Source organism: Opisthocomus hoazin, chromosome 20 (genome assembly GCF_030867145.1).
Source record: "Opisthocomus hoazin isolate bOpiHoa1 chromosome 20, bOpiHoa1.hap1, whole genome shotgun sequence".
Lineage (NCBI taxonomy): Eukaryota > Metazoa > Chordata > Aves > Opisthocomiformes > Opisthocomidae > Opisthocomus > Opisthocomus hoazin.
This window is the reverse complement of record NC_134433.1, coordinates 10,823,523-10,850,554: the sequence shown is the minus strand read 5'-3', so window position 1 is coordinate 10,850,554 and position 27,032 is coordinate 10,823,523. Positions and strand designations below refer to the sequence as shown.

At 52.6% G+C, this 27,032-nt stretch overlaps 3 protein-coding genes and 2 non-coding genes across 5 annotated transcripts; 1 reads left to right on the top strand and 4 right to left on the bottom strand.

Annotated features, from left to right (window-relative positions):
- Nucleotides 1–632: 632 nt before the first annotated feature.
- PHKG1 (phosphorylase kinase catalytic subunit gamma 1) lies at nucleotides 633–8,224 on the top strand. Its single transcript, XM_075440081.1, has 10 exons — nucleotides 633–966; nucleotides 3,265–3,398; nucleotides 3,677–3,852; nucleotides 4,179–4,233; nucleotides 4,811–4,876; nucleotides 5,105–5,268; nucleotides 5,880–5,970; nucleotides 6,931–7,084; nucleotides 7,158–7,283; nucleotides 7,910–8,224. Exons 2-10 carry the CDS (start codon nucleotides 3,316–3,318, stop codon nucleotides 8,159–8,161), a joined length of 1,167 nt encoding a protein of 388 aa, XP_075296196.1. The 5' UTR covers nucleotides 633–966; nucleotides 3,265–3,315; the 3' UTR covers nucleotides 8,162–8,224.
- Nucleotides 8,225–8,302: 78 nt separating this feature from the next.
- Nucleotides 8,303–14,120, bottom strand: SUMF2 (sulfatase modifying factor 2). Its single transcript, XM_075440082.1, has 9 exons — nucleotides 14,038–14,120; nucleotides 13,482–13,632; nucleotides 12,423–12,537; nucleotides 11,724–11,768; nucleotides 11,362–11,512; nucleotides 10,785–10,840; nucleotides 10,276–10,360; nucleotides 9,607–9,772; nucleotides 8,303–9,255 (listed from the first exon to the last, which is right to left on the bottom strand). Exons 1-9 carry the CDS (start codon nucleotides 14,093–14,095, stop codon nucleotides 9,150–9,152), a joined length of 933 nt encoding a protein of 310 aa, XP_075296197.1. The 5' UTR covers nucleotides 14,096–14,120; the 3' UTR covers nucleotides 8,303–9,149.
- Nucleotides 14,121–14,935: 815 nt separating this feature from the next.
- Nucleotides 14,936–22,629, bottom strand: CCT6A (chaperonin containing TCP1 subunit 6A). Its single transcript, XM_075440288.1, has 14 exons — nucleotides 22,400–22,629; nucleotides 22,073–22,136; nucleotides 20,428–20,562; nucleotides 19,641–19,814; nucleotides 19,371–19,474; nucleotides 18,547–18,657; nucleotides 17,854–18,013; nucleotides 17,512–17,594; nucleotides 17,024–17,120; nucleotides 16,493–16,640; nucleotides 16,040–16,173; nucleotides 15,825–15,927; nucleotides 15,433–15,505; nucleotides 14,936–15,263 (listed from the first exon to the last, which is right to left on the bottom strand). The coding sequence occupies exons 1-14, from the start codon at nucleotides 22,531–22,533 to the stop codon at nucleotides 15,191–15,193; spliced, it is 1,593 nt and encodes a 530-aa protein (XP_075296403.1). The 5' UTR covers nucleotides 22,534–22,629; the 3' UTR covers nucleotides 14,936–15,190.
- On the bottom strand, nucleotides 18,804–18,939 carry LOC142363790 (small nucleolar RNA SNORA15). Its single transcript, XR_012765958.1, has one exon. It is a non-coding gene; the product is annotated as a small nucleolar RNA SNORA15 (small nucleolar RNA).
- LOC142363791 (small nucleolar RNA SNORA22) lies at nucleotides 19,939–20,070 on the bottom strand. Its single transcript, XR_012765959.1, has one exon. It is a non-coding gene; the product is annotated as a small nucleolar RNA SNORA22 (small nucleolar RNA).
- Nucleotides 22,630–27,032: the final 4,403 nt, after the last annotated feature.

The window sequence follows — 27,032 nt, the reverse complement described above, 5'->3', positions numbered from 1 at the left end:
TGGGTGTTCTGCCTCTTCCCGGGAGCCCTCAGCTCTCGTCTGCAGTTCCTGGAGGTGGGGAGAGAAAACCAGAGTTCAGCAGCTGTGGCTGCTGCCTCCCTGGCAGTGTCCAAGCCCGGGACGGGGCGTTGAGCACCCTGGGCTGGTGGAAGGGTCCCTGCCCGTGGTGGGGGGTGGAACTCCATGATCTGTAAGCTCCCTTCCACAGCAAACCAGTCTCTGATTCTATGAGAATGGGGAAGGGCTGCCTGCAGCATGGCAGGCGAGGCCACAGCCACCTTTGGTGGTGACAGGAGAAGCCTCCCTTGCGCTGCTGGGGCTCGGGTCCCAGCTGCCAGGAGCTCCACCGTGCTGCCGAACAGAAGGAAGAACGGTTCGGGCCAGAAACGCCCGGTTTGGTGCCCAGTTTGCCCCTGGTGCCCAGTTTGCCGCAGACGCCCCCGAAAGCCCCCCGGGGCGGAGACCCCGGGCCAAGCCCGGCGCGGCCGGTGCCGCCCTTCGCACCTCGCCGGGGCGGGAGAGCAGCAGCAGCCCCGGGGGGGGGGACGGGGACGGGACGGGACGGGACACCGACTCGGCCCTCCCGCCGGGCCCCGCACCGCCAAGGGTTAACCCCGCCGGAGGAAGTCCCGCACCCTCCGCGGCCCTTCCGCCCCCCGCCGCCGCACCTCCCCGCGCTTTCCCGGGGGGGTACGGCCTCTCCCCCCCCATCGCCCACCCCCGGGGGGGGAACCCGCTCGGCGCCGCGCCCCGCCATGCCCCCCCGCCCGCCGCCAGCTCCCGGCCCGCTTTATTTTTGGCCCGGCGGCGGGCAGCGCTGAGCGGGCGGCAGCGGCCGGCACCGGGGAGGGGGGGGACACACCGACACCGGCGGCCCCGGGGAGGGGGGGACACACACCGGCGGCCCCCGGCTGCCCGCAGCGAGCTGAGGCCCCCGGCTCGGCAAGGAACCGGCGTCAGGAGACGGTGCGTGAGGAGGGGGAGGATTTCGGGGGGGGGGGGGGTGTTGCTGGCCCGCAAAGCTCGCTTTCAGTAGTACGTTAAGCATTATTTTTATTTTTCTTCCTTCCCTAAGCACGCCGGGGCTGGGGCGGGGGGGGCAGCGGGAGGTCTCGGTCCCGGCGGGGGGGGGGGGGCTTTGCCGGGGCTGCCGCTGCGAGGCTGAAGAAGTTGGGGGGGGGGTGCTCCCGTGCTGGCCTAAAAACTGACTTTAGCTTGGGCTTTCCAGACTTATCCCAATCAATACTTGGATGTTAATATTGACCACGGCAAACATTGAGCCCCCCCGTGTCGGGGCAGCGCCCGGCGCCGGCCCCGTCCGCCTTCCCCCAGCTCCGGCTCAGGGCAGAAGCCTCCCCCCCCGACCCCCTTTCCCCCCCCTTACCCCTCAGTGCTCTGTACCAGCGGTTCGGGTGATACCGGGATGCTTTAGCCAAACCCCCGGGCTCTCCCCTCCCCGAAGGAAGCACCGCAGACCCCGGGGCTTCCCCGGGCATCGCAGGTGCTCCCCTGCCTCCAGCCCTGCAGCACCAACCCCCAGGACCTTCCATTTGCAGCTTCAAGAAAAATCAAAGCTGTTGGATTTTTCCCTCACCTCGGGTGTATTTTATTTTCCCTACTTCGTGATCCTGCCCTCTCATTTATAATTTCAGCGCTGACTTGGTTCGGCATTGCTCACGCTATTTCTGACAGCTAAAATTTTATAAATTCAATCAAACCCATCCCTGTGTAGAAACGCTCCAGCCCTCGTTAGACGTCCCCACCCAGCAGCAGCGGACACCGAAGCCGCAGCATCAATCCTTATAACCAGGTCAGGACAGAGCCGCGTCGATAATAAGATTTAAATGCGCTCCGAGACGCAAACCTGCCTGGCGGTTATTGCCGCCGTGGGGAAAAGGGCACGGGAAAACTCAACATCAGGGCTCTCCTGCCCAGCTGCTGTCCCTCCTCAACAGCAAACTGTCACCCCAAAGTGACAATTTTGCTGCCCAAGCTTAGAAAAGCCACTTTCCACGCTAGCTGCGTGGTCTTTGTGTATGTTTGCGGAGCAGTTGGACCCGGACCACCGGGATTTCAGCAATGCCAGGCGCAGGAACAAGCTGAGGATATCCAGTTCCCAGGGCTTAAAGGGAAACGCTGATGAAAATTAGAGATCAGAACTGCCAGTTAATTTTCTCCCCTCTATCAGAATGTTGTCATGCTGATCCTCCTCCAGCAATGGCAGCTCATACCGGAAAAAGAAAAAAAGAAGTGGTACAAAAGCCTTTCAGGAGTTGTGGAGCTGCTGGCAGCTGTACGCCTGCGGCCGGGGAAGCTCGCTCGGCTGCTGTCCTCGGGCTGGCTTGGCCCCGGCTGACCCCGCGGCGCTGGCTGTGCCCGGGGACCTGGGCCCCCGCCTGCCCCTGACCCGCTGAGCCCCCCGCGCTGCTCCACCGACCCTCGCCACCCGTTTCCCTCCTTAGTCCTTTTCCCTTCACTTTAAACACTATTTTTTCCTCCTTGTTCTCAGCCAAACCGTTCCGGACAACTTTGTCGTCTTAAAAATAACCAGGAAAAAAAAAAGAAGAACCCCCCCCCCGATTTCAGATTTTTCAGATTTCAGATCTGCAAGGCAGATTTCAGAGCTTCGCAGGGGTCTCTGGGTGGTGCCGGTGTGGGGTGACGTTTGCAGAGGCTGCTGGGGACCTTTGGACCTGCTGTGCCAGTGCTGCCTTGCTGCCGCACGCCCGCGCCAGCTTCAGGTGCAGCTCAGCCCCTGCGTCCCCCGCCACGCTCTCCCCGTGCTCTTCGTGCTCCGCCTCGGCGGGAGACTCAGAAAAATCAGTTAAATTACTTTCCAAGGCGGGAGGAACCAGGAGAAGTCTGGCGTAGCCCATAGCATGTGGTAGGAGCTGGAGGACGATGCCCTGCCAGCCGGGTGCGGGTGCTGTGCAGGAAGGGACGAGGTTTTGGGGTCCTGCAGGGCTCCCTGAAGCCCCAGCCAGGCTGCTTCTGCCTCTGGGGACAGCCAGGCTGCGGGGGACCCAGTGGGATTTCTCCTGTTGTCCTCAACGGGTTCTCCACAGGGTCCCGAGGGCAAAGCTTTGCTTTTCCAACCAGTGAAATAGCCCCTGTGGCCTGTGGTCCAAGATGATCCTCCTCCTCCCTTCTCCTCCAGCTCGATGTTTTCCCCTCCGGCGGGGACTGGGGAATTGAGGATGGGGCAGGTCCCTGCTCCTGCCCAGGGTGGAGCGAGCACCCATCCTTGCTCTCTTTTCTTTGCAGCCCCTTTCCGCTGGCAGACGAGCCCAGAGTGCCACCAGGCAGAAGGCAGAGATGACCAAGGAAGAAGACCTACCAGACTGGAACTCATCCAAGGAGTTCTATGAAAAATATGAGCCGAAGGAGGTTTTGGGCAGGTAAAGCTTGTTTTTGGCAAACTGGTTTCACCTACTCCAGTACCCGATAGGAACAGCATCCCCTGGGAACCCGATATGAACGGGACCCATAGCAGCATGGGGTTAAAAATAGCATGAAGAAGCACCTTCCATCTGCTCAAAATCCTCTGTCCAACCAAGACAGAGCAAAACCCGCTTATAGGTGAAAATACCAGCCCAGGTGCCGATGGCAGGGCCGCGAAGTCGGGCTGGGTGGGGAGGAATGGAAACCCCCATCTTGTCTGTGTTGTCCCTGGCAGGGGGGTGAGCAGCGTCGTCCGTCGGTGCATTCACAAAAGCACCCGGCAAGAGTATGCTGTGAAGATTATTGACATCACGGCGGGTAACATCTCCCCCAAGGAGGTGCAGGAACTGCGAGAAGCCACTGCCAAAGAGATCGACATTCTCCGGAAAGTCTCGGGCCACCCCAACGTCAGTAAGTCAGGCTCTGAGCATCAGGACAGGGGGGGGTTTCTGCCCCATTTATTCTTCAAGGTGTCCCCAGGAAGGGCTTCTGGGCTGAAATCCCTGGGGGGTGTCAGACCTCCAATGGTCTTAATGTGCCACAGGGCTCCTGCCCAGAGCATCGTTTGCTCTACCCCCGCACACACGCCAGCAGTGCCCAGGCTGTCTCCCAACCAAAACACTAGTGAAGATCAACTCCTCCTTAATTCAATTTGCAATAAGATCAGCAAGTTTTAGCCCATTAATGGCCAGGAACATGCTGTACGCTGTGCTCACGGCCCCCATGTTTCATTGCAGTCCAGCTGAAGGACAGCTATGAATCCAGCACCTTCTTCTTCTTGGTGTTTGACCTGTAAGTACCAGCACCCCAGCACCCTCTCCCCAAGCCCGTTCCCACTCTGCAGACGGCCACCAGCCAACAGTTGTTATGGGCCAAACAGGACAAGCAGCTCTTGTTTAAGGCAGAAATGAGCCTCGACTGCTGTGAGCCAGCTCGGTGCAGCCTTGCTGCCGGCTGTGTTTCCCCTCCATCAGCAGCTCAGTGCTGCTCAGGTTTCCCCGTAACCTTTGGCAGGAGCCATCGTGCGTCCCCGCGGGTTATTTATATGCCCAGTCGCATGATGCCGCGACTCCTGACGCCGGGGCAGCGTGATGGACACCAGAGCAGGGGGATGGCACAGGAGAGCCCTGTCCCATCCGAAACCCGCCCTGCCCGGGGACAGCCTTTCCTCCTCTTGCCTGATGTTTTGCAGCAATATAGAAGCATTTTTATCTCTTTTTATTAACAAGCCGGCTTGTCATTTTGCACAATGGGTGCCCTGGGGCTGTTAAGGGGCAGTGACTCCTGGGCAATCCTCCCCAAGGGCTCGGGGCCGGTTTGCTGCTGCAGCTCAGCCGCTGCCTGCCTCCGCTTTCCCTCCCGCATGCAGGATGAAGAGGGGGGAACTCTTCGACTACCTCACTGAGAAAGTCACCTTGAGCGAGAAGGAAACCAGGTAAGGCCAGATGCAGATGGCTGAACATCATGTTGCAAAGGCAGGGCGCGGGTTCGAAGGATGACCTTGCAGCCGGCATGGCACCCATGGGCAAACCAGCACCCCGGGCTGTGCCCCCGCGCTCAGAGATGGGGGCTGAGCTGCACGGCCCCTGTCCTTGTCCCCATCCCCGGGAGCACGGTGCCAGTGGGTGTTCGGGTTAGGAGAGGTGCTGTCTCCCATCCCCAGGAAGATCATGCGGGCACTGCTGGAAGTGATCCAGTACCTCCACTCCATCAACATCGTCCACCGGGACCTGAAGCCGGAGAACATCCTCCTGGATGACGACATGAACATTAAGCTGACGGACTTCGGCTTCTCCTGCCAGCTGCGTGAGGACGAGAAGCTCAAAGGTAGGAGGATGGCGAGGTGGGGGCGATGCCGGGCTGGCCTGTGGCCACCCCGTTGCTGCGGTGCCCACAGCGTGTCGGTGGAGTCTCTCCAGCCCCACTGTCTCCCCGGGGCCAGTCTCGCTGCCGCAGGCACAGATCGGTGCCTGTCGGCTTGGGATGCCCTCCTGCGCTCATATGAGCCCAGCTCTGCCTGCAGCACAGCCTCCACGCCTCACTCCTTGCCATGGAGAAGTTGCTGCCTGTTAGGAAAACCATCCAAATCTTTCCACTTTTTTCTCCTCCAGTTGACCCTCGTTACCCCATCCATTTACTGCCCAAAATTAAGGTTTCTTCCCAGTCCTACCCTTTGCAGAGCCACATAACCAACAACAAGCATGCCACCCTCCACCTGGGGCATCCCCATCACTCTCTTCATTCACATTTTAGCTATAATCCACTAAGAAAAGTCACCAGCAAGATGCACACAAGTTGCAGTTACTCCCTGTGAGCACCATCACTTGCGAAGGTCCCACGTGGGATCCAGGCCCCCCTCCTCGGCTGCTCGGGGGTGGGTGGGGACGGCACGAACCCTCCCGGGGGGCTGAGGGGGATGCTCTGCCCTGTCTCCGCAGAGATCTGTGGCACGCCTGGCTACCTGGCCCCCGAGATCCTGCAGTGCTCCATGGACGACGAGCACCAAGGCTATGGGAAGGAGGTCGACATGTGAGTGAGGCGCCTGCTTTCTTTTTTTTCCCACCTCGCCCCTCGGGTTGCTCCCGAAACGCGCGTGGTTTGAGGCGCAGCAAGAGTTGTGCAGATGGGGACCGGCTGGGGGGTTTGGAAGGAATTAAACGATGCGCTGAAAAATGCCCTCAGGGCCGTGAGGAGCTGTCCTGGCGAGCAGGGGCTTCTGACACAGAGACGGGGGAGAAGCAGCCTGAGGACAAGCCCATCTCCCCGCTTTGCCTCGTCAGGGAGTGGGGAAAGCAACGTTTCCTGCTCATAAAAATCACCTCAGGGCTGGGCTCCAAGACACGGAGCTTTTTAAACACACCCCGTAGCAAGACGTGAACCCGAGGCAGACCCTGAGAGAGCAGCCAGCTCGGGAGGGCCCATCGGAGCCCTGTGGCGACTTTGCCATCATCTCTGGTGGCTTCAGGCTCAGGTCTGCAGCAGTCAGAGCTGTAACCAACCCCTCAAAACACACCAGGGCATCTCAGCCCCTTTTTGGTTTAAATCCCTCCGTTCGCTCCCATGCCAGGACACTGCACACCACAGCCCCAGCGCAGCCAGCCTTGCCGGCACCACCACGTCCCACCCTCCCGCGTCCTCTCCCTCCCCTAAAAACACCCAAGAAAGGCAAAGAACTCCCCCTCACAGCTTCCTCCTGCAGCATCTAGGAGAGCAGCTCGACATCAACTAAACTTAGAAACCCCAACGCCCTTCCCAGCAGCGGGGCAGCCCCTGCTCCCTATTACCCATCAGCGCTAACGAGCCCCAGCAGCAAGCTCAGCCTCCCTCAGCAGACACCACGCAGGGCAGCGTCCTCCTGGTTTTCTGGGGTGGCAAAGCCCAGCGTGTCCCAGTTGGGGACAGGCACCGAGCCACCCTTGGGGCGCGGATGCGGCTGGGTGCCCCTGGGGTGCTGCCCAGGGCTGGAGGCTCCCGCTGGGCTGCCCGCAGGTGGAGCACCGGGGTGATCATGTACACCTTGCTGGCCGGCTCGCCTCCCTTCTGGCACCGCAAGCAGATGCTGATGCTGCGGATGATCATGAACGGGGACTACCAGTTTGGCTCCCCGGAGTGGGATGACCGCTCGGACACCGTCAAGGACCTGGTAGGTGCTTGGGGATGGGAAAACTTGGGGAGGGGGCTGCAGACACCTGGGTCTATCCGGTGCCCTCCTGCAGATCTCCCGGTTCCTGGTGGTGGACCCGCGGCAGCGGTACACGGCCGGCGAGGCGCTGGCCCACCCCTTCTTCCAGCAGTACGACGTGGAGGAGGTCCGGCACTTCAGCCCCTTCCGGAAATTCAAGGTGAGGTTGGCTACGGAGGTGTCTCAGCGCCCCGATCCTGAGCTCGGGAGCTGCAAGAGCTGAGCGGTGGGATGTGTTTCCCAGCTGAGCAGGGAGAAACTGGGAGTTTGGGAAGGCTGATGGACGTGGGCTTTGGCAGGATGCAGCAGCCTGGGTGGAGACCCTTCTCCAAGCACTATTTTGCATGCTTTCTGGTACTTCCTAAGGGCTTTTTCACAGAAGGGAATGAAATAAGAAAAGGGAAAAGCCTGCCTCCACCTCAAATCATTAAAAAATAGAATTTTTAAGGGCACATTGATGAGCCTGACATCACACGGGAGCATCAAATGATGCAAAAGTTGATAAAACAGAGGAATCCTTTCCCTTCCCTATAGCTGGACATTAAGGCAGCGCAAAGGTACCCGAAGTGGCATTAGGTGACACGTTCAGGACTGACCCGCAGTTTTGACGTTAAGGGCACACCGAAAAAACCTGTACTGCTCCCACGGGACTGAATACCTGTGCCGGGAGCCGGGCTCCCTCCTGGCTCCTCTGTACGGATAGCAGCCATGTGGGATGCACTGGGGCCGATCCGGTCCCGTCAAAGGATGGGCCGCGAGTTCCAGCCTGTTCCCCCCATGCTGCAGGTGATCTGCCTGACCGTCCTGGCGTCAGTCCGCATCTACTACCAGTACCGGCTGGTCAAGGCGGTCACCAGGGAGCTGGTGGTGCGGGACCCATACGCCCTGAAGCCCGTCCGCAAGCTGATCGATGCCTGCGCCTTCAGGACCTACCGGCACTGGGTGAAGAAGGGGGAGGCGCAGAACAGAGCCGCTCTCTTCGAGAACACCTGCAAGGCCATTTTGCTGACCCTGGCAGCCGAGGAAGGGCTGTTTTGATGGCCACTGCGTAAGCTGATGAGTTTGCTCAGAGTTAAGGCGAGTAAAATCTTTGAAAACCAACTGGTGATTTCTTTTTCTTCTTTTGCTGGCCTCAAGGTCAGGTACAAAAGCAAAGCCAGCAGATGGCTGCGATTTGCCCCTGGGTGCAAGGGGTGAGTTTGGAGAAGCTGCCTCTGATAGAGCTGTAACCAGCTGCACCTCCTGATGTGCTGGGAGCAGCAGAGCCGCTTGGGGAAGCTCAGCTCACCCCTGGAGTGGGACCCTTTGGGGGCAGTTGCAGGTGGAAAAGGGATCAGCAGCACTCGAAGGGGTGTCCTTGCCCGCTGACATGCTCAGGGTTCCTGGTCCCATCACATTTGGTGGCAGAGCTCTTGCGCAGCCGGTTTATAGCCCTTAAGCTGGCTGTAACACCTGGGAGAGGAGGCCCACTGGTTTGTGTGATCTGTGCACTTAGAAATGAGCACACACATTGTTTTGTTGCTGTTTAAGGGTCAATAAAGGTGCCTTGTTTTACTTTGTGGAAAGCTCAACAGATGGTACGAAGCTGGGAGTTCCCGAGGAGATGGGGACCAACGTACAAGTCCCCATTCCGGGGACGTGTCCCCATTGCTACCCCCTGCAGCCGCCCCTCGTGGCAGCCCCATGCTGGCAGCCACGGAAGGGCTGTGGGTGTCTGTCCTCTCTGGCTGGGGCCGGAGGTCAGAGCAGCACTGCCCCGATCCCACACACACGCACCCCTCTGCTTATTGAAAAGGGACATCAAAAGGAGAGCTGTAGTATCTACTACACCAAGAGGACATTAAAGACCAAGCACCCTGCCTGCCATTCCCAATCACTGCTCACGCCCAGATGTCCCAGTGCAGAAAGGAGTTTTAGCTGCAAGTATTTACTTTTAATTTTTAAAACTCTCCTGATGAAAGTGACTGCTGCGGGTTACTGTTCATCTCCACAGGAGAAAATGCCTTCAGGTCTTCCCAAGCGACCGTCAGAGCTCAGGTTTGGTCTGGCTTTTCTTGGCCGTGACGGGCGGGATGTCGGCAGCGCAGCGGAAGCTGAGGTTGTCAGAGGCTGAGTCTGGCGTGTTCCCCATTCTCAGGGGGAAAAAAGAGACCCAAAGTTAGGGACCCTTCCTAGTTAACGCTTACATCCTTTAACGTGACCCTCTATAACAGACTAGAAACATCTTCTGTTTCCCTTGAATAACTTCAAGAAAAGCATTTCATTCTAAATACTTGATGGAAAATACATGATTTGAGAAGCAATTAGGGATGTATTTATAGCAGGAAAATATTTAGCAGTATTTGTAGTATGTTTTCCTAACTGCTGCTCAGAAAAATTGAGTAGGAACAAACAGATGCCTCTTAAAATAAACCCCCCTTCCAAATAAAACCAAGCCAGAAGAAATCACTGCGCAACTGCGCCAGGGCATTGCCCAGACCTACCTGGTAGTCACATCAGCTTTATGATTTGCAGATCCATCTGCGGTGTCAATCCACGAGGCACCTCTCAGGACGCGCATGTTCTGAGCCCGCTGCCTCGATGACGGCACCGGAGCCAGGTACTCCGAGGCGGTCCACTCCCACGTGTTTCCCAGCAGGTCGTAGAGCCCTGGGACACAGACAGTTTTGCATCAGGATTAAGAGAGCACATTCGTGTATGGGAAGAGAGCACAATATTCAAAGCATCACTGCAAGAGCATGGTTTAACGAGAAGACTGGGAACCAGAACCTCTCTACTGTATTGCAAACTGTCCCCAGTTTAAAACTGGACCTTTAATGTGTCTCATTGTTTCCCATCTGCGTGAGGGCATGGCATCCACTGCCCTCAAAACAACATGTTTGGGATTTTCTAAATCACACGGAAGTGCAAAATAACTGCCTGCTCATTAAAAGCAGGGGAGGGTTTGGTGCATTGAAGTGCGCTGGGTGCACGTCAGCCAACATCACTAACACCCATCAGGGCTTTTGCTGGGCTCGGTTGTTCTATCAAGATGCTGGCATGCGCCTCTGTCATATCTGAAACCTTGCTACAATTACAGGATTTTTATGTTGAATGGATATTAGGAAGCAGATGCCATCTCCAAAACCAGGGCAGGGATGTCTGCTCCATACCATAGTTGTTCTGAGGAGGGAACGCTGCTACCGGCGAGACGCCGTGATAACCGTCTTCAGCCATGTCGACCCTTGGGAACTCACCCTGGGGGAAGAAAGATCACTCTGAGCAAACACCCACCACGGCCCGTGTTACGCTTAAATAACGGAAATAAGCCTCCATTGCAGATTAACTCTATGCAACATTTCTGGCAGAGAGAGATCAACCGTCTAAAGTTCACCCAAGACAACCCCTTTTTCAAACAAATTTATGTATGAATTTTTGGTTATGTATGAATTTTTGGAAGCACTGAAATCCTGGTTTCCCAGGGGAGCTGGGCTGAGGCTGCTCCCTCTAAGGCTATTCCGGATAACGCACCAGGAGCTGAATTTCGGTACCGTGCAGGTAAGCCTGCATTGCTTCCCAGGACCATGCCGCCTGCTTGAGGCAGCCACACACGCTCCGTGGTCCAGTTCACCACCACCCTCAGAAGAGCTCAGCATAGACGGAACAATTTTTAAGACCTCACCTGCCAGAGATTTGTACGGTTCGGCTGAAACTTGTTTCCCCAGGGATACACCCTTTCTGCCAAAGAGGAAGAGAGACCCGTTAGCCCTGCGTCATTCCAGCCTCTGGATTTGCCTTTTTGACCAGGCTTTTATGATCGTCATTTTCTGCTCAGCTCAGGACACCGAGAGGGCTCGGTCTAATCCCTACAGACGCTGCCAAGCAGGCGAGGAGAGACGCGAATCAGCAACAGCTTCCCATTTACGAACCATCGCTCGCACCAGTGGGTCCCGCGGTCCCCCCGGCGATCCCTGCGGCTGCTTTATATCAGCGTCAATGGGGGGGGGACGAGGGTCTGCTCCTTGCCCCAAACCCATGAAATGGCAGAAGTGCTTTGTTTAGGAAGATACATTAAGACCATAGATAAGCCACTTCTTCTTCCTATATTATTATTATTAATTCGACTCCCAGGCCAAAAGTGGTGGTTCAGCCCCCCAGATTAACCTCTGAAAACATCCCTGGATGGAGGTTTAGATCTGGCAGAACTAACATTACTCGATACTTCGGTTTGCAAAAAGATCAGAGCTTGAGGTACGTACGCTCCAGTCCTCCCCTGGCAGCAAATTCCCACTCCTCCTCTGCTGGGAGCCTCTTCCCTGTCCAGGCGCAGAACGCCTGCGCGTCATTCCAGCTCACGTGCAGCACCGGGTAATCCAGCCTGTCCTTTATGCTGGAGCCAGGACCTGAGGGCTGGGAAAAATCACATTGAACAGATTTTAATTGATTTTATAAACTTTTCAGTTAAAAAATGGAATAAAGGACAAAACAAACCAATGCAGGGAATGTGCAGTAAGCAGAGGTGCCTTTTTTCCCCCTGTTTTTGGTCAATAAGGTTCAGCACACGCTAACATGTGCACGCTCCCAGCATGGAGAGGACTCACCACATCTGGTTTTTGCTCACCTGTCGCCAAAAAGCCTTCTCGATGGGCAGCCACCATGGGGCAGACTAGGAAAAGAAATGACACCAGATTAAAGCTGTACTGGCAACACCCCCTGACGCCATCCTCCTACAGCAGCGTGCATAAGTAAAGGAGAGCGGCTTGTTAGTCTGTGGTAGGTTAGGTTGGACTCGATGATCTTAAGGGTCTTTTCCAACCTGAATGATTCTGTGATTCTGGAAATGGTTAAACGCTGCAGTTCGATCTGGGTTATCAAAAGCATTTTGATGGTGCTTTCCAACAGAGGAGAGGCGTCTGCTTTTAAAAGGTCACGAAGTCCACGCTGGTTTGTTTTTCTATTTTAAGATTTAAGTAGTAAAGTCCTTTGAAACGTGCTTTGCTCTCTCCCCGCTCACTGGAGCATCCCATGAGTCCAGTCTGACAGTGCTGGGAGAGGATGCAAACAGAGATGGGCCATATATCAACCCAGGCTCAACCCTGCTGTTCATTTACAAAACAAAACGACCCAAGATCAGAGGAAAACCACAGAGAATGGCTAGGCTCTGCACTGAGAGGCAGCTGCTACTCAGTGGCAAAGCAATACTGGCAAGGAATCCTCTCCTGGCTTTTTTTGTTACTCAAACCAGAAAGGTCAGGCAGGGATCAGAAATGGCAACTCCATCATCATCACTGAAACTCATCCCCGTGGGATTTAGAATTACCTCCAGTTTTTGGGTGACTTTTTTTTTCAGCTCTTCGGATACGAAATCCTCAAAGACAAAGCTCCAGCCAAACGCTTCTGCTTCTGTCTTGTATTTCTTTTCTCTGACAAACTCCCTGGCAGAAACACAACACGCTCAGGCATCTGGGTAACAGTTCTTCAAGAGTCGCACCACCAACCACAGCGATCTGCACACGCAAGAAGTTCAGAGCAAGGCAAAATGCACGCCCACAGACACCCCATCTGTGGAGAGTCCAGGCTCCTCTCTGGCACAGCTCCAGTCGGGTCGATACAGATTTAACAGACAAAACAGCCTGATTTGCATCCGTTCACAGATCTGATAATTTTTTTGTTACCTAGGCAGGTAAACTCACCCTGCACTCTGGTCTTCCATAAAATGTACCAACTGCACAGATCAAAAATCCCTGAAAAGCCACTAAAACCTACAGCTGCTGTTAGCTAAATGTCCCCAAAATGCAAAAAAAACAGTCACATACTGCTGAATAATTTCCCCCTGCTTCTGTCCCACTTGTTTCCCCATTGCCTAAGTTGCAGCAATCGCTGCCTCTGCGGGATTCTGGGCAGGTACTGGTGCATGGAAGTGTTGGCGCTTGTTAACCACCAGCCAGGCAAGCAGAGGCACTTCCTCCAGGGGATTTATTAGTGCTCTGCCCAAGGGCTTCTGTAAAACACACCGAGGAGTGGTCCCATATTGACAAATGGAAACTGAACCTATAGGAACCTCAAATCTGAAACAGTACAGCCCTGTAAGAAAAAGACACACACACAAAAAAAGGTCTGCAAGAAAAAAAAAAAAAAAAAAAGAGAGAAAAGGAGGGGGGGAGGGAAAAAGAAAAAAAGAAGGGAAAAAAAAGAAAAAAGGGGAACAAACTAAGCACATTTGGAAGCTATGCTGGTAAGAGGCTTCAGCCCGCACCCGCAGAAGTGATTTATTATGGACAGACAGGTTTTTTTGCTGTACTGGCACAGCTGGGAGCAGCCAGGCACTGGCTCCCGCAGCCCAGCAGCCCCCGCACCCCGCCCAGCCCCTCGCTCCCACCTGAAGGCCCTGTTGGTGACCGGGAACTTGTCGATGGCGAACGGCCTCACCGCCACCGCGGGCCCCTCTGTGTTCCCCCGCGCCAGGCCGCCGGGTCCCAGCCGGAGCGTCCCGCCGAGCAGCCGCACCATGCCCTCATCCTCTCCAGGCGCTGGAAATGAAGAAATTCGGTACAAGAAGTTGTATTTTTAACCACGACCGCACGCGTTCTTTGCCAGAGAGGCACATTCTGTGCTGGAGGAAGGGTGCGATACAGTAAGCCATTATTTAGGAGTATTGCTACTACGATCAGCAGTTGTATAGGTCTGCGTTTTATTAAAACACGCTTGAAGTATTTTAAAGCCACGTTTTCTGCGCCCCCCTCAGGAAGAGAACGGCCCCAGCCAGGCAACACCGCCCAGGCGGCTCCTTTCAACTAAGGCCGTGCCGCCATGAGCAGGAGGGAACCGGGGCAGGGAACCCCACTGCGGTCTCCCGGCTTGCCGGGAAGCAGCCGAGACGGCAGGCCCGGCAGGCCCGGCAGGCCCGGCAGGCCCGGCGGCGGCTGAGGCCTCACCCCGCAAAGCGCGGCCGCTGCCCAGCACGCAGCACCAGGCCAGCAGCGCCAGCGCCATGGCCCGGGCCGCCGCGCCGGGGGCGGGCGCTCACCCGGAAGAGCTGCGGGCGCGGGGAAGCGCTTCCGGGCCGTGCCGCGCGGCGGGCTCGGCGCCCCGCGTGGGCCGCCCGCAGCGCCGGGTGCCGAGGGAACGGCTTTTGAGGAAAAGGGACGGAAAAGGTGTAACAGCATTTCCCCTCCGCGCAGGGAAAGTCTCCCGCTGCCGGAGCCGGCGACGACACCCCCCGCCCTGAGGCACTGCACCGATTCACAGGCAAACAGGGGCCTTTGGTGGTGTTTCAGGAGTGGTTCCTTGGGTTTTTTTATTAAAGGTCACTTTCACAGCCCTTCAGGCAGCCACCCGCAACCGGAGGCTCCTGGCTGTTAACAGAGCGGAGCCCAGCTGGGATAAGGGAAAAATCGCTGCAAGCCTGCTCCCTTCCCGCAAGCACAGCCGCCTCCCCGGGCAGGCTCAACCCACAGAGCTCGCTGTAAATACCCAACTGCAGCACAAAGTGTTAAAACTCACCGCTGTGTCACCACAACCATCGCAACAAGCCTTTGCAGGCACGCTTCAGGCCCTTACGGAGTGCGTTAACTCCATTTATCTGTACAAGATGATGAGGTGATGGGCTCAGCCCAGCTTTACAATGGACCAAGCAAGAAGGGGAGCACTGAGCCGCCTTTCCGCAGCCCCCAGGAACAGGAAGGCACTGCCCTGGGTACCAGAGCCCAGGAGGCAGAGCTGGGTGCCGGACCCCAGCCTGCAGCCCCCCCCCCCCTCACACAGGCTGCCAGCAGAATGCTCAAGACCTCGGCCTGAGGAAGATAAAGCCTTAATTAACCGGCACACACGAAGCACAGGACGCAACAGTTTATTGGGTAAAAAGGAACGCAACTTCAGTTGTACACTTCGGTGAAATTAAAAATAAATAACTGATTTTTAGAGCCAAATATTTGAATAGTTGGTAATATTTTGAGTGGCCGTGTTTACCAAGTAGGGGCTGCTCGTTACAGCAGAGTAACTTCTCTCACCGGGACAATCCACCCCAGCTAGGAACGGAGCGCCTGCAGGTGGATCTCAAAGACCACCACCACCAGCAGCAGATCCAGCTCAGCCTTTGAGAGAGGACATTCCAGCTCGCATAATTTCATCCACCAAGAGAATGTTGCTAGCGATCACCGTGCTAGAAAGATAAAATAAATATTGTTATTATAGTTCAAAGACAGCTCAGCTTCATTTCTGCCTTTCAAGGCAGCTTCCCCTATACGGGATCCCTCAATTCTGTACCACTGCATCAATCTGAATGATCAAACACCCATTGCTACTTAGAGTGAAAATACTGTAACATTTACCATGAATGAAGCAGCTGCTTTTTGACATTATAATTATCCCAGATTCCAGCTGCTGCAGCTACCATTGGCTCACCTGCAAAAGAAGTACAACAGTCTTTAAATCACCAGTTCACATAATTCAAAGTCAGACTTGCTAACACCTGATACTGCTTGCTATGTCCAACACGGCGTTGCTCCGTGCTTTAGCTCCACGAAACACACAGAATACACTGAAGTACCTCAGCATGCCAGCACTGGCTGCAGCAGCAGGACACCTACTAGGGCCCCTGCACAGGGTTTTATGAAAAAAAGGGGTAGCTTTCTGCATTCAGAGCAACTTTGTTCTTCAGGGAGCTGAGACACAAAACAGTTTCTTACTAGAGCATCATCCCAATAGTTTAGAAAGTTCTTACCAGTGTTCAGATCAACGCCAGTGAGTTGCCCCGATTCTGCGTGCTCTGTCTGAACCTTCACTAATGTTTCCTGGGGATCGTAACCAGAGTTCTGAGCGAGAACCTTTGAGAACGAAGACATTATTTCATGTTGTTAATTAATAGAGACCTCCAACAGAAACAGCAATGGGATCTGAGCATGCTTTTAACCCACTGTTTTCATGAGTTCCTTGTACCTTAGGAATGATGAGCAGAGCATCAGCAAAAGCTTGAACTCCAAGCTGGGCTCTTCCTTTCACATTAGGTTTATGCTTAACAAGAGCATTAGCTACCGCCACTTCCAGCGCCCCTGCTCCTGGAACCACGCATCCTGCAAGGGAAAACGTGGTATTGAGACTTCACAGTAACCACCTATTCCAATTTGAACAGTTAATTTTTAGTGTAGTTTGATCTCTTCCTTCATCTTTAAAAAGACGACTTTTATCTGATCAGGCAGGTACTTACAGAGTTATCAACTACTTGTAAAATACGAGGTGTAAGAACAGTAACTAAAAGCACTTCACATTGAAATACACTTAGCTTGGTGTCTGACAGCATCAGATACCAAGGAAGCCATTACAAAATTCACTAATTTTGAGGTGAATTGCAACAGAAGATCCTTCACATCGCTAAACAGGGCAGAGACTTACCATCCTCAATAGCGTTTTTAACAGCCCGCAGACCATCTCTTACTGCATCCTTGATTTGTGTGAGCGTATGCTTATTTGGCCCCCTGATCAACAGGGTAACAGAGCGGGGGTTGTCACATTTCTCAATAAAGGTGTATTTCTCTTCACCCTGTAAAACAGTGTTATGTATTCATGTTATACATTGCTTCATCAACGTGTATACATAATAAAAAAAATGGACACTTTCAGATTCAGGCCTGCACTAACAGCACTTCCAGAGTGACGAGAAGCAGCAGAACCTTACTACCATTCTCCATTTTACAGATATTAAAAGCGTAATATGGAAATAACAACAGGAAAACACTTTAACAGCAAATATCCAGGCAGCAAGTGCATGCTGGGATGTGAAACGCTACCAACCTTTATTCATGCTCTAGTGTAGCTCTTAAAACACTTAAAAATCCACACACAGACACAGCAAGATGAAAGAGAAGCTGGCACCAAGCGAGGAGTATTTAACCTGGCTTCAGCTGAAAGCTTAGTTGTACTTACCAGTGTATACTCATAGACAAGCCCCGCGTGTCCCAGACAGTCAGGAGTGAGATCCTCCACAGAGTTCATGGCAGTACCACCACATGCAAGGGTCAGTCTGCGAGGGAACACATACAGCTTAGCACTTGCGTAACTAAAATCTGAAGTCACTAACAGAACAGTAGTATTTCAGCATGCAGAACACCAAACTTCCTAGGCTTGGAACAGTTTGCCACTGTTCATGAAAGAGCTCTTCACAAAATCAAGCTTGTAGAATTAAGCCTCCTCTATAGGTGGCCACATCTAAAGCATACCGATAGCTCACATTCCTATGTCACTCAGTGTGCTGAACCAACTCTTCCATGGTTTGTAGAGACTACCCCGTGTTACATCAGTTAAGAGCTGGAGAGATTGAAGTGGACTTAGCGCAAGTCCTTGAAGGTGGGTTCAAGCCAGACTTGGTTCACCACTCAAGTTCGGAAGAGCAATTTCTCTCCCCTGGAACTGACCTTTCCATATTCCTCCTTTTGGCTCTCCGCAAAGCAACTATTCCTTCTTTCGCAAGTGCATCAAAGGAAAACGGGTCAATTCCCTAGAAACAAAGAAAGTGACCATCAGGATACAGAAAAAGCTAACAAACCCCCCTCTCAGTCTGACACTGATGAATAACTTCTTCCTCAGGGTTCAAAGAAAACCTCAAGTAGGAACTGTATGCATATATTCGAAAGTACATCAGCCTAAATTTAGCTGTCTTTGAAGAACTGTACAAAATGAGTCAAACAGCACACTGCTTGCCAAGAAAACCAATGTTTCAGATTAATTTTTCTAGTTAGTTGTATCCTTCATCTCACCTTCTGGTTGATCACAATAAATCCCTTATCTGAATCACCACAGACTCGTCTTTTCAAGTCTATGATTTTCTTCACTCTATTTTCAATGAACTTTCTTTCGGCTTTCACTAGCTTCTCTCTCTCTTCCGCACTTTTATAGAAGAATCCAGAGCTCACCTCTCTGAAGGAGAAAAAAAATAGCAGTAAGAAAACTATCCTCTCTGCTGCAGAAATAAACCTAAGCATAAGGAATCATTCCTTTTGAAATGAAACAAACAAGACACACACCCCCCCACACCAGCAGGCAACATACAGCTCTAGTTCAGAGCTTCCCATTGCAAGGAATAAAGCACACATTTAAAACTGAGCAAACTCTGGAGGATATTTAGATGTTTGCTTTAGAATGTAAAATTATGCCAAAGGAAGGGAGGACTTCCAGCCTTTCTTCAATGAAACAACAACATAAAGCTCTGACTTATTATTCTGACAATATGAAGCTCTGACTCTCAAAAACATTTTCTCAGACACCAGCTTCCCCCTTCCAAAAAAGGCCAGCAGAAGGAGCATCACCTCTTCCATTCCACCTTCTCCACCACCTGCCTCGCTCTAGAAGACTCTACGCAGTCTGTTCAGTTCTTATTTAACCACACCTTAAACAAAAGTCTTTTAAGACGGGAGCATTTTCTGCTCTTCACCTTGTTGCCGTGTACTTACGTTTTCTCATATTCTAGAGATACATTGCAAGTAAGAACATAGGCATCTTCCACTCTTTTCTTCATGTCAGGATGACGAGCACCATGATCCAAAACCAGCCCCCTAATCAGGCTGGAAGATTAAAAAGCATTGTGTGTGTCAACATACACATAGAGAAGATACACATTTCACGGAAGCACAGACTAGTCAGACAATTGACAATGCAACTGGGCAAACGCGAACTGCCTGTGCACTTGTGCTGGGAGCAAACAACGATCATGTATCCCACTTCCAAGGGCATGCCCATTCTCATATAAAACGCATACCGATCAGAGTGTGAAAAAGGAATTTATTCTGGCATAGTGTCTGACTGCATTAGCCACTGAGGAAAGCTAGTGCAGAATTCGTCCATGCCACTGCGGTAAATATACAAGCCTACGGAATACCCAACCAGATGACTACAATCCAGTTTCCATTTATCAAATGCTATTTTCTACTTGTAATGAATAGATACAAGCCTAAAGCAGAATCGAACCACAAACACTATTACTAAGAAAAAAAGTATTTATTCAACATTGTTATGTAAAAGCCTAAGCCAGTGTTACTCTTTGCTATTCAAAAATCTCTGGTCAGGGAATCAAGCTCAGTGACTGGGGAACTTCTGCTGTCTACACAATTTATGGCCGAAATCAGTATTTTTGCCTTTCTTTCACCCCTTCCCTAATAACTTTTCCAGTGGTAGCTTTAAGACACCCAAGTTTTTCTAAAAAGAAAAGAAAAACCCCACAGACTTCTCAAATGTCAGGATACCACTAAACTGAAGCTCAAGGATACTCATTACTTACGTTGTGTCAGTTTCCGATTTGTGCTTCATCTCCATAATCTCTACCATGTGGAGGTCAATAGGCTCATCTGGTTTTCTGACTGTCAGAACAGAATCTACTACAGCCTGAAACAGAGGGAAGGGGGGAAAAAAAGTCCCAAAAGGACTATTAGTCTTCCAAAGTGCGAGTTCACATCTTTTCACCCGCCCTTCACTCAAGTAATAATCAGCACAGTTTAAAACTTGGACCTCTTCGCACAGAAAAGAGGTGGAAAAGACACATAACACTTACCTCTGTTAGGATGTCAGCAAGCTCGGTATGAACTTTAGTACGGAGGGATGTTCTGGCCACATCTATAAGGGTCTCCCTGTCCATTTCCTTGGTTACTTTGACTTGCTCCAAAACCTCGAGTGCTTTTTCCTTCGCAATCTCAAACCCTTCTGCTACTATTCTAGGGTGCAAACCCTAATGGAAAGGAAGAAGGGACAACACAAGAAAGACATGTTACTTTTTCACAGATGGAACCTGTGGTTTCCAACACTCCATGCAATCTCAAAACATAGGGAATATGCATCCTACAAAGACAAGAAAATGTACTGTCCTTCTGAATACATATAAAAGGAATGGAAATCCTTCCAATGCAGAGGAAAAGTACAGGTTGTTCTAGCACAGAATTAAAACCAAGGGAACTACAAAGCACACTTGGGTGTTCACTGTGCAATACGAATGCCTATTCTGTAACGTAATATCCAAAATACCCAATATCAGGGAGGCTCTGCCTGCTGACATGCAAGTAAAAGCAGTGGTTTAACTCACACAGACAAAAGTAACAGCAGGTATCAGAAAAAAGCTTATTGAAAACTACAGTACCCACAATAAGCAATTATGAACAAGTCTTAAGTCCTCCTCTCCAGCTTTTCCCAATTTTCCAAGTTCTGCGATGCGTTCATTTTAGGCAGAAATATATATTCATTTTCATGTTTGACTTGTGAGCATCAAGCCTTAAACACAAAGCAAGCTGAACGGTCTCAGATGAAGCTTAACTTGTCCACCTACAAAAGAAATACCACATACATACCTCAGAAATATAGAGATCTGCCTGCTTTAGGAGTTCTCCAATGATCAAGACATTCGAAGTGGTACCATCTCCAGTGATGTCATCTTGTGCTGTTGCTACTTTTGCTATCAAGGAGGCCGTGGGGTGTTGTATTTGCTAAACAAAAATAATAAGCTGAGCAGTAAGTTTTACTGCACTAGTACAGGAAGAAAGCAATCTGAAATCAGCTAAACAAAATATTTAAGGACTAGCTGATGTTTTCATGATTCACCTCAATTTAGTGGGTTTCAACAAGTGACACCAATTAACAACAATCACTGACAACAGGTTGATTGAATTAACCCATTTAACATTATTTCCCTGCTCAGATTATGCACCTGTGCACAAAAATATAGAGCACTAAGAGCCAAACTAGTTCTCAACTCATTATGAGCTTGATAGAGCCCTCTTCTCCTTCACGCAAAGGAAGGGCCAACACAAACCAGACTGCTGCTGGCACTAAACCCAGCATGTTTAGAGCTAATTCAGTAATCTCTGCATCAGTGCTGTGCATACCCTAATGGTTTGCTATTTCCATACCAGTTTATTTTATTCGTTCTTAGGAAACTAAAGAACTTTTGACTAGTTTGTTTCTTGCCAGTTCCTCTGCCAAACAGTACACTTGGTGTTCCAGCTATGAGCACCACGCCTGCCTGGCCAAAATTCACAATCATCACACATGACCTTAGGTTACTTACAGAAATCAGTCTTTTAATTTAAGGAACACACACACATCACTTAGCATCTCCAATAGCTGACTGAAGAGTATTTTAACACAGGTTGAAGCCTACAGACCTACAGAACAGTATCCACATTTGAAGAGGGTGGTGCTTGGTAACTCTACTTGAGCAAGATAAAATCCATTTGGACCATTCATACTGTCATTTAGCTTTTTATTGTTATTTTCTTTATAGCACTGCCTCTAGTGTGAAAGACCCAATGTAATTAATTTCCCCTGTCTGCCAGATCACCATGTACATTAACTTCAATACTTTATGCTGAATTGTAACAGACAGCTAATGGAGCTTAACATTCCACAGGCACGAACAGGCCGTGTTCAGCTGGGAGATGTGGGCACGCTGCTACCTGATAGCCCCGGGACCAGGGCCCATGGCGGGTCCAGCCACGCTGCTGGCCCCTCAGCTCACGAGACCCAGCCCTCGTGTAACTTTCACCCCTACAGCAGGGAAACTGCGATACAACCCCAGGCAGGAAAGCGACACGAGCCGTGTCCATCACCCATACTCAACCACTTTCCAAGCCACACACCGATGGTGAACTGTGCTGTCCTAGGCCTGCTCAAGTACAACAGGAGGATGCTTTCTGTAAGCAAAGCAGAAGGCAACAAAAACGCCAAAATAATTATTTAAACAGCTTGTTTCCCTTTTAATTGCCAAATTAGCACACGAACTCTATTTAACACCTACCACGCTGCACTTAATTACCTTCCTCCCAAGGCACCTTTGCCCCTCAAAGCCCAGGGCTGAACACCACAGACCGCAGGCCGGGGGCAGCGGGGGACACGGTCTCCCCCCCAGCCCCCTGCGCTCGAAGGGAACACAAGTGGGCTCCTGCCTCCCCCAGCCCCCCCCCCCGGCTCCCACCCTCGCGGCAGGGCCCAGCTCACCATTTCCTGCAGCAGCACGTTGCCATCTTTGGTCAGCTTGATGTCTCCAGCCCCCGACACCAGCCTGCGGGGAACACGAGGGGGGTGGGCGGGTGAGCGGGTCCCCCCCGGGCATACCTCTCCCCCCCCCCCCGTCCGGGCGGCCTCCGCCTTTGTTCCCCGCCTCATGGCGGCGGCAGGAACGGCGGCCCAGCCCCACGCCAGCCTCCCCGCGCCTTTCTCCTCACGCTTCCCCTCAGGCCGTAACGGCCGCCCGTGCGCGGAGCCGCCTGTATCCCCCGCCCCGCCCCCCCCCAGCCCCGCCGGAGGTGCCGGGGGCTCCCTCACATTTTCATGGTGCCCTTGGGGCCCAGGTTGGTCCTCAGCACGTCCTGCAGCCCGCGGGCCGCGCTGATGTTCACCGCCAGCGCGGCCTGCGCACGGGCCACCTCGGCTTTGGGGTTGAGGGCCTTCACCGCCATGGCCGCCGCTGCTCTCCGCGCTGGCCTGGGCCGCGCCGCGCCAGGCAGGGCAGAGGGAGCCGAGCGGAGGGGCGGGAACGGGGCAGGCCGTGCCTCCCCGCCCGCCCCTTCTAGAACACTCCGAGGCGCGCTCGCTCCCATTGGTCCTCCGGCGAGCCAACCGTGCCCCCATTGGCTGTGGCGCCTGCCGCTCCCGCCCCGCCGCTGAGGCGCCGTTGGGGCGCGGCGGGCGGCAGGCGCCGGCCCGTGTGGAAGTGGGCGCTGGGGGCGGCGGGGAGCGCGGCCCCGAGGGGGGGAGCGGCCGGCTGGGATCGGCCACCAGCGCGGTGCCGCGGTGCGAGGCCTTCGAACGGGCAGGGTCGGTGGTTCGTTAATCCCACCCAGTCATGTGACAGACAGCCCCCCCCCCCCCCCCCCCCCCCCCCCCCCTTCCCTCGGCTGGTTCGCAGAAGCCTGAGAATGAATTACTAAACCCGGTGATTGAAGACTGGATCGATAGAATTAATGGTTAAGCGCGCAGGATTAATCATCAGAACGGTTCTTGGTGAAAAAAAATCAAAGTTGAGGTTAATCAAAACTCGTCTTAACACGGAGGCGGCCGCGGGGCCTGCGCAGCCACCGCAGCGCAGCTCCCTGGGCCCTGCGCAAGGCTCCCCGAGGGCGGGGGACGGTCTCTGGCGAGGCCACGCACCCTGCCAGGCCTGTGGAAAACAAACCCACCTATTTTTGAAGTCAAGGCAACCTTGATGGGTGCTGGAAGGGTTTGGCCTACATGGCCTGTCAGGGCCCGGTCCTTGAGGCTGCGAGACATTTCACAGAATCACAGAATGGTCGGGGTTGGAAGGGACCTCTGTGGGTCACCCAGTCCAACCCCCTGCCCAAGCAGGGTCACCCAGAGCAGCCTGCACAGCACTGCGTCCAGGCGGGTCTGGAATATCTCCAGAGAAGGAGACTCCACAGCCTCCCTGGGCAGCCTGGGCCAGGGCTCCGTCACCCTCAGAGTGAAGAAGTTCTTCCTCATGTTCAGCTGGAACTTCCTCTGCTTCAGTTTGTGCCCGTTGCCCCTTGTCCTGTCACTGGGCACCACTGGAAAGAGTCTGGCCCCGTCCTCCTGACACCCACCCTGCAGATATTTATAAGCATTTCTAAGGTCCCCTCTCAGCCTTCTCTTCTCCAGGCTGAACAAGCCCAGCTCCCTCAGCCTCTCCTCACAGGACAGATGCTCCAGTCCCCTCCTCATCCTCGCAGCCCTCCACTGGACTCTCTGCAGTAGCTCCTCATCTTTCTTGAAGTGGGGAGCCCAGAACTGGACACAGCACTGCAGGTGGGGCCTCACTAGGGCAGAGTAGAGGGGAAGGAGAACCTCTCTCGACCTGCTGGCCACACTCCTCTTAATGCACCCCAGTGTCTTACCGGCTTTAATTTGCGTCTTACCGGCTTTGGGCTCTGAAATGGAGGACAATGGACAGTTTTCCTTGAGAGGAGCTTGAGGAGAGCTCCTGCTGTGGCTCATTACGCGCACCGTGGGCACAGGTTGCACCGAGTTTGGCTCCAACATTGCCCCATCTGGGCTTGTACCCCCAGACACCAATCTGCTACTTCGGAGCAACTGGCGTGACACAACCCTCTCGTTATTTCAAGTATTTTGTTAGGAAGGTGCCCGCCTGCAGAATAATCACAGCCGGTGGCTGCAAAGGTGTGCCAGGGAGGTCCGGGCTGAGCGGTTTCCAGTGTTCTGCAGCCCATCTGCTCTGGAGGGCACGAACGCCCCGCGAACGGGAACCGTTGGCTCCGAGGCCAAGATTTCCTCAGTCTGAGAAGACTGTCAGCCTCCTGCAGCGCTCATCCACCAGGCATCAGGATGGCGCAGGGTGAATCTCCCCCACTCCACCCCCCTTTTTGCAGCAGGGAGCTCTGGATGCAGCCCGCTGCTGAGCGGTGACGCAATGAGCTGAACCTGTTTCCCCATCACTTCCAGCAGTAAAGTCTAAGCCCGCTGTTGGGTACGATGTTTTTGCACAGATTTTTTGGGGGAGCTTGGCCGAAAAAGTCAGCGAGCGTCAGGTGTCAGGGCAGGCTCACCCGCCTCACCGGTTTTGGCAGTGGGCTATGGCACCTGCCGGGAATCTGCTCTGCCGCTTTGGGTGAGATCTTGGGTTTCCGGGCAAAATGCCATGCGGTGCGGGAGGAGTCCCGTGCACGGCTGGCCGGTCTGACTTGGCAGGTCCGGAGGGGACAGCTGCTCATGTTTCTGTTTTTTAAATCTTCTAGATGGAGTTAGTGTTTTAACAGAGTACACCACAAGTTTGGAGCCTTCTGTGTACCTTATGTCTCGTGAAATACTTTAATGCTGACTCTAATACAGTGCCTGGGCTTTCTGTTCTGCTAGTGTAATCATTAGAAATAAACATTAAACATTGCAAAATGCAGGAAATCACACTTGGCATTTCATAATTGACTTTGGAACTCTGATAATGTTTATTCTTCACTTTTTTGGGGATGCTACCGGCCTGCTGAAACCGTAACCAAACACGGCAAGGCAGCCCTGAGAGACTGCAGTGCTGATATTTGAGGTGCCGAGATGCAATGCCCAGCTAAAACACCTGAATCCCCAGCTCTGTCCTGGATTCTGCAGCTAACAGGTCACAGACAAATATTTTGCTATTCTTGCTTCTGGGGTTTGTAATTTTTTTGCCTTGACGCTCTCTCGGGGCTGTTCTCAGTAGAGGGCAGCCTTGTCAAACCCATGCGCAAACCAGCGGGCACATATTTAATATTTTCCTCGCTGCTCTTGTGTGACTCGCGTGGGTGATGTCCCATGGAAAGGCAGGAATTGTCCATCCTAAACACCTGCGAGGCGTGGGGCTGGCTGCTGACAGTGCTATGGCCATTCCCCAGGCAGGTTCAGGCTTGCGAGGGGAATTATTACTGTAGAAAAATAAAGCGGTAATTCTGGCATATTTTACTCTGAATTTTAGATTTTTTTTTTTTAAAAGGAAAGCCATTTTTCAAAGATGTTCTAGTCCTCCATGTACGTGGTCTCTGCTGTTTGTACAGGTGGAGAAGCTGTGTAGTCACGTACAAGAGTTACCTGCTATGTTTGTGTCGATAGTCACGCATCCATGTGAGCTGTGCTTTCCACTCCTCAGCATCCTCTTAAAGCTTCCAGGCAGAGCTCTCCGTGTTTCTTTCCTGGATCACATGTCTGAGGATAGTTATTTTATGGTATAGTAACATTTCTCATTAGCTTTTTCACATTAAATCCCCATTTTGCATCATTTTTCAGACATCATGACAAGCTTTTCTGCATTTTTCAGTCTTAGCTGTAGTTGTTTAACTGTTCAGCATATTTGTTTTTAATGCATAGTAGAAATACAGGGCAGATGCTTACTAGGCCTAAAATGTCCTTTGAAATAAATGGATTCACAAAAAGTTACACCAGATTAGAATAAAAATATTTAACTGGATTACAACCAACATGTCTGTTATACTAAGCCAAATAAAGGGAATATCCTTCATGAAATATTCATCAGCAATTCTCTTAGTCAAATCACGCACTGCTTATCTTGGCAAAAAACTTCTGAGATTCTCAGTAAAAGCAGTTTTCTTTCATCTTTATCAGGATCTGTTTTCATTGAACCTTATTCACAGAAATGATTTCTGAATCTGTTTTAAAAACATACTGTCCTGCCCATGATAAAACCAGCAAACAGGACCAGGCCGAACAGCGAACCGTGTCACCAGTTTTGCAGCAAAGGGGCTCGGTACCGTCTTTTCCTGACACAAGAAGTTACTTGTAGATTCTCCTGTAGGTGCATGGTCGTCTACTGAGAACTTCTGAAAAAACATAAAGGAAGACCTGGGAGGAGAACCACACAAGGCTGCTGATTTTAATTAATGCATGTAATTTTGAGGGGCAATACTGCCAGAATGGCAAAAGAGGTCACGCATAGAACGTGAGTGGTGCATCCAGTGGTGCAGAACAGTCTCTCAAGATGGGCAGCAGTCATAAGACTCCTCATAAGCGAAGGAAAGAAGCTAAATCAGCTAAATCAAGCTTTCCTGACCCTGAACCAACCAACCAGCTTCACAGTTCTGGGTTGGCAGCCTCCTGTTTCCTAGCCAATGTCCACAGTCATGTCTGAGGGAAGCTCTTCCAGCTCTTCCGCGGGATGCCAAAACACGAGCACAGACAGATTTTGCAATTTTTCCTTTGCTTTTGACAACATTGCATTCGGGGAAACAAACCAGAGCCTGCTCATCAGCAGAAGTTTTACTTTCGCCTGCAGAGCTTGTGATGAATTTTCATTTGATTTGATGGTGTGTAACGCTGATGCACCGACTAACGGCTTAAGCCAAAATGCAATATTGCAATCTGAACTCACAAAGCCTTTCCTCTTGCCCACAGTGAAAGAAAACAGCGTCCCTGCCTCACGCCCGGTTTCACGCCCCGAGAAGCCCCCGACTGCTGCCGGTGGGAGCCCCTCCGTGGCTCTCGT

Bases quoted from the DNA above. Each gene is read 5' to 3' on its own strand.
- PHKG1 (XM_075440081.1), top strand. From the start codon at position 3,316: ATGACCAAGGAAGAAGACCTACCAGACTGGAACTCATCCAAGGAGTTC. The intron at 3,853-4,178 runs GTAAGTCAGGCT...GTTTCATTGCAG, and splicing joins CTCGGGCCACCCCAACGTCA to TCCAGCTGAAGGACAGCTAT. The intron at 5,971-6,930 runs GTGAGTGAGGCG...GGCTGCCCGCAG, and splicing joins TATGGGAAGGAGGTCGACAT to GTGGAGCACCGGGGTGATCA.
- SUMF2 (XM_075440082.1), bottom strand. From the start codon at position 14,095: ATGGCGCTGGCGCTGCTGGCCTGGTGCTGCGTGCTGGGCAGCGGCCGC. The intron at 11,769-12,422 runs GTAATTCTAAAT...TTCTTTTCCTAG, and splicing joins AAGTCACCCAAAAACTGGAG to TCTGCCCCATGGTGGCTGCC. The intron at 10,361-10,784 runs GTGAGGTCTTAA...TTCTTCCCCCAG, and splicing joins ACCGTACAAATCTCTGGCAG to GGTGAGTTCCCAAGGGTCGA.
- CCT6A (XM_075440288.1), bottom strand. From the start codon at position 22,533: ATGGCGGTGAAGGCCCTCAACCCCAAAGCCGAGGTGGCCCGTGCGCAG. The intron at 19,815-20,427 runs GTATGTATGTGG...CCTTTCCATTAG, and splicing joins CAGATCTCTATATTTCTGAG to GGTTTGCACCCTAGAATAGT. The intron at 18,658-19,370 runs GTAAGTAATGAG...TTAATCTTCCAG, and splicing joins AAATCGGAAACTGACACAAC to CCTGATTAGGGGGCTGGTTT.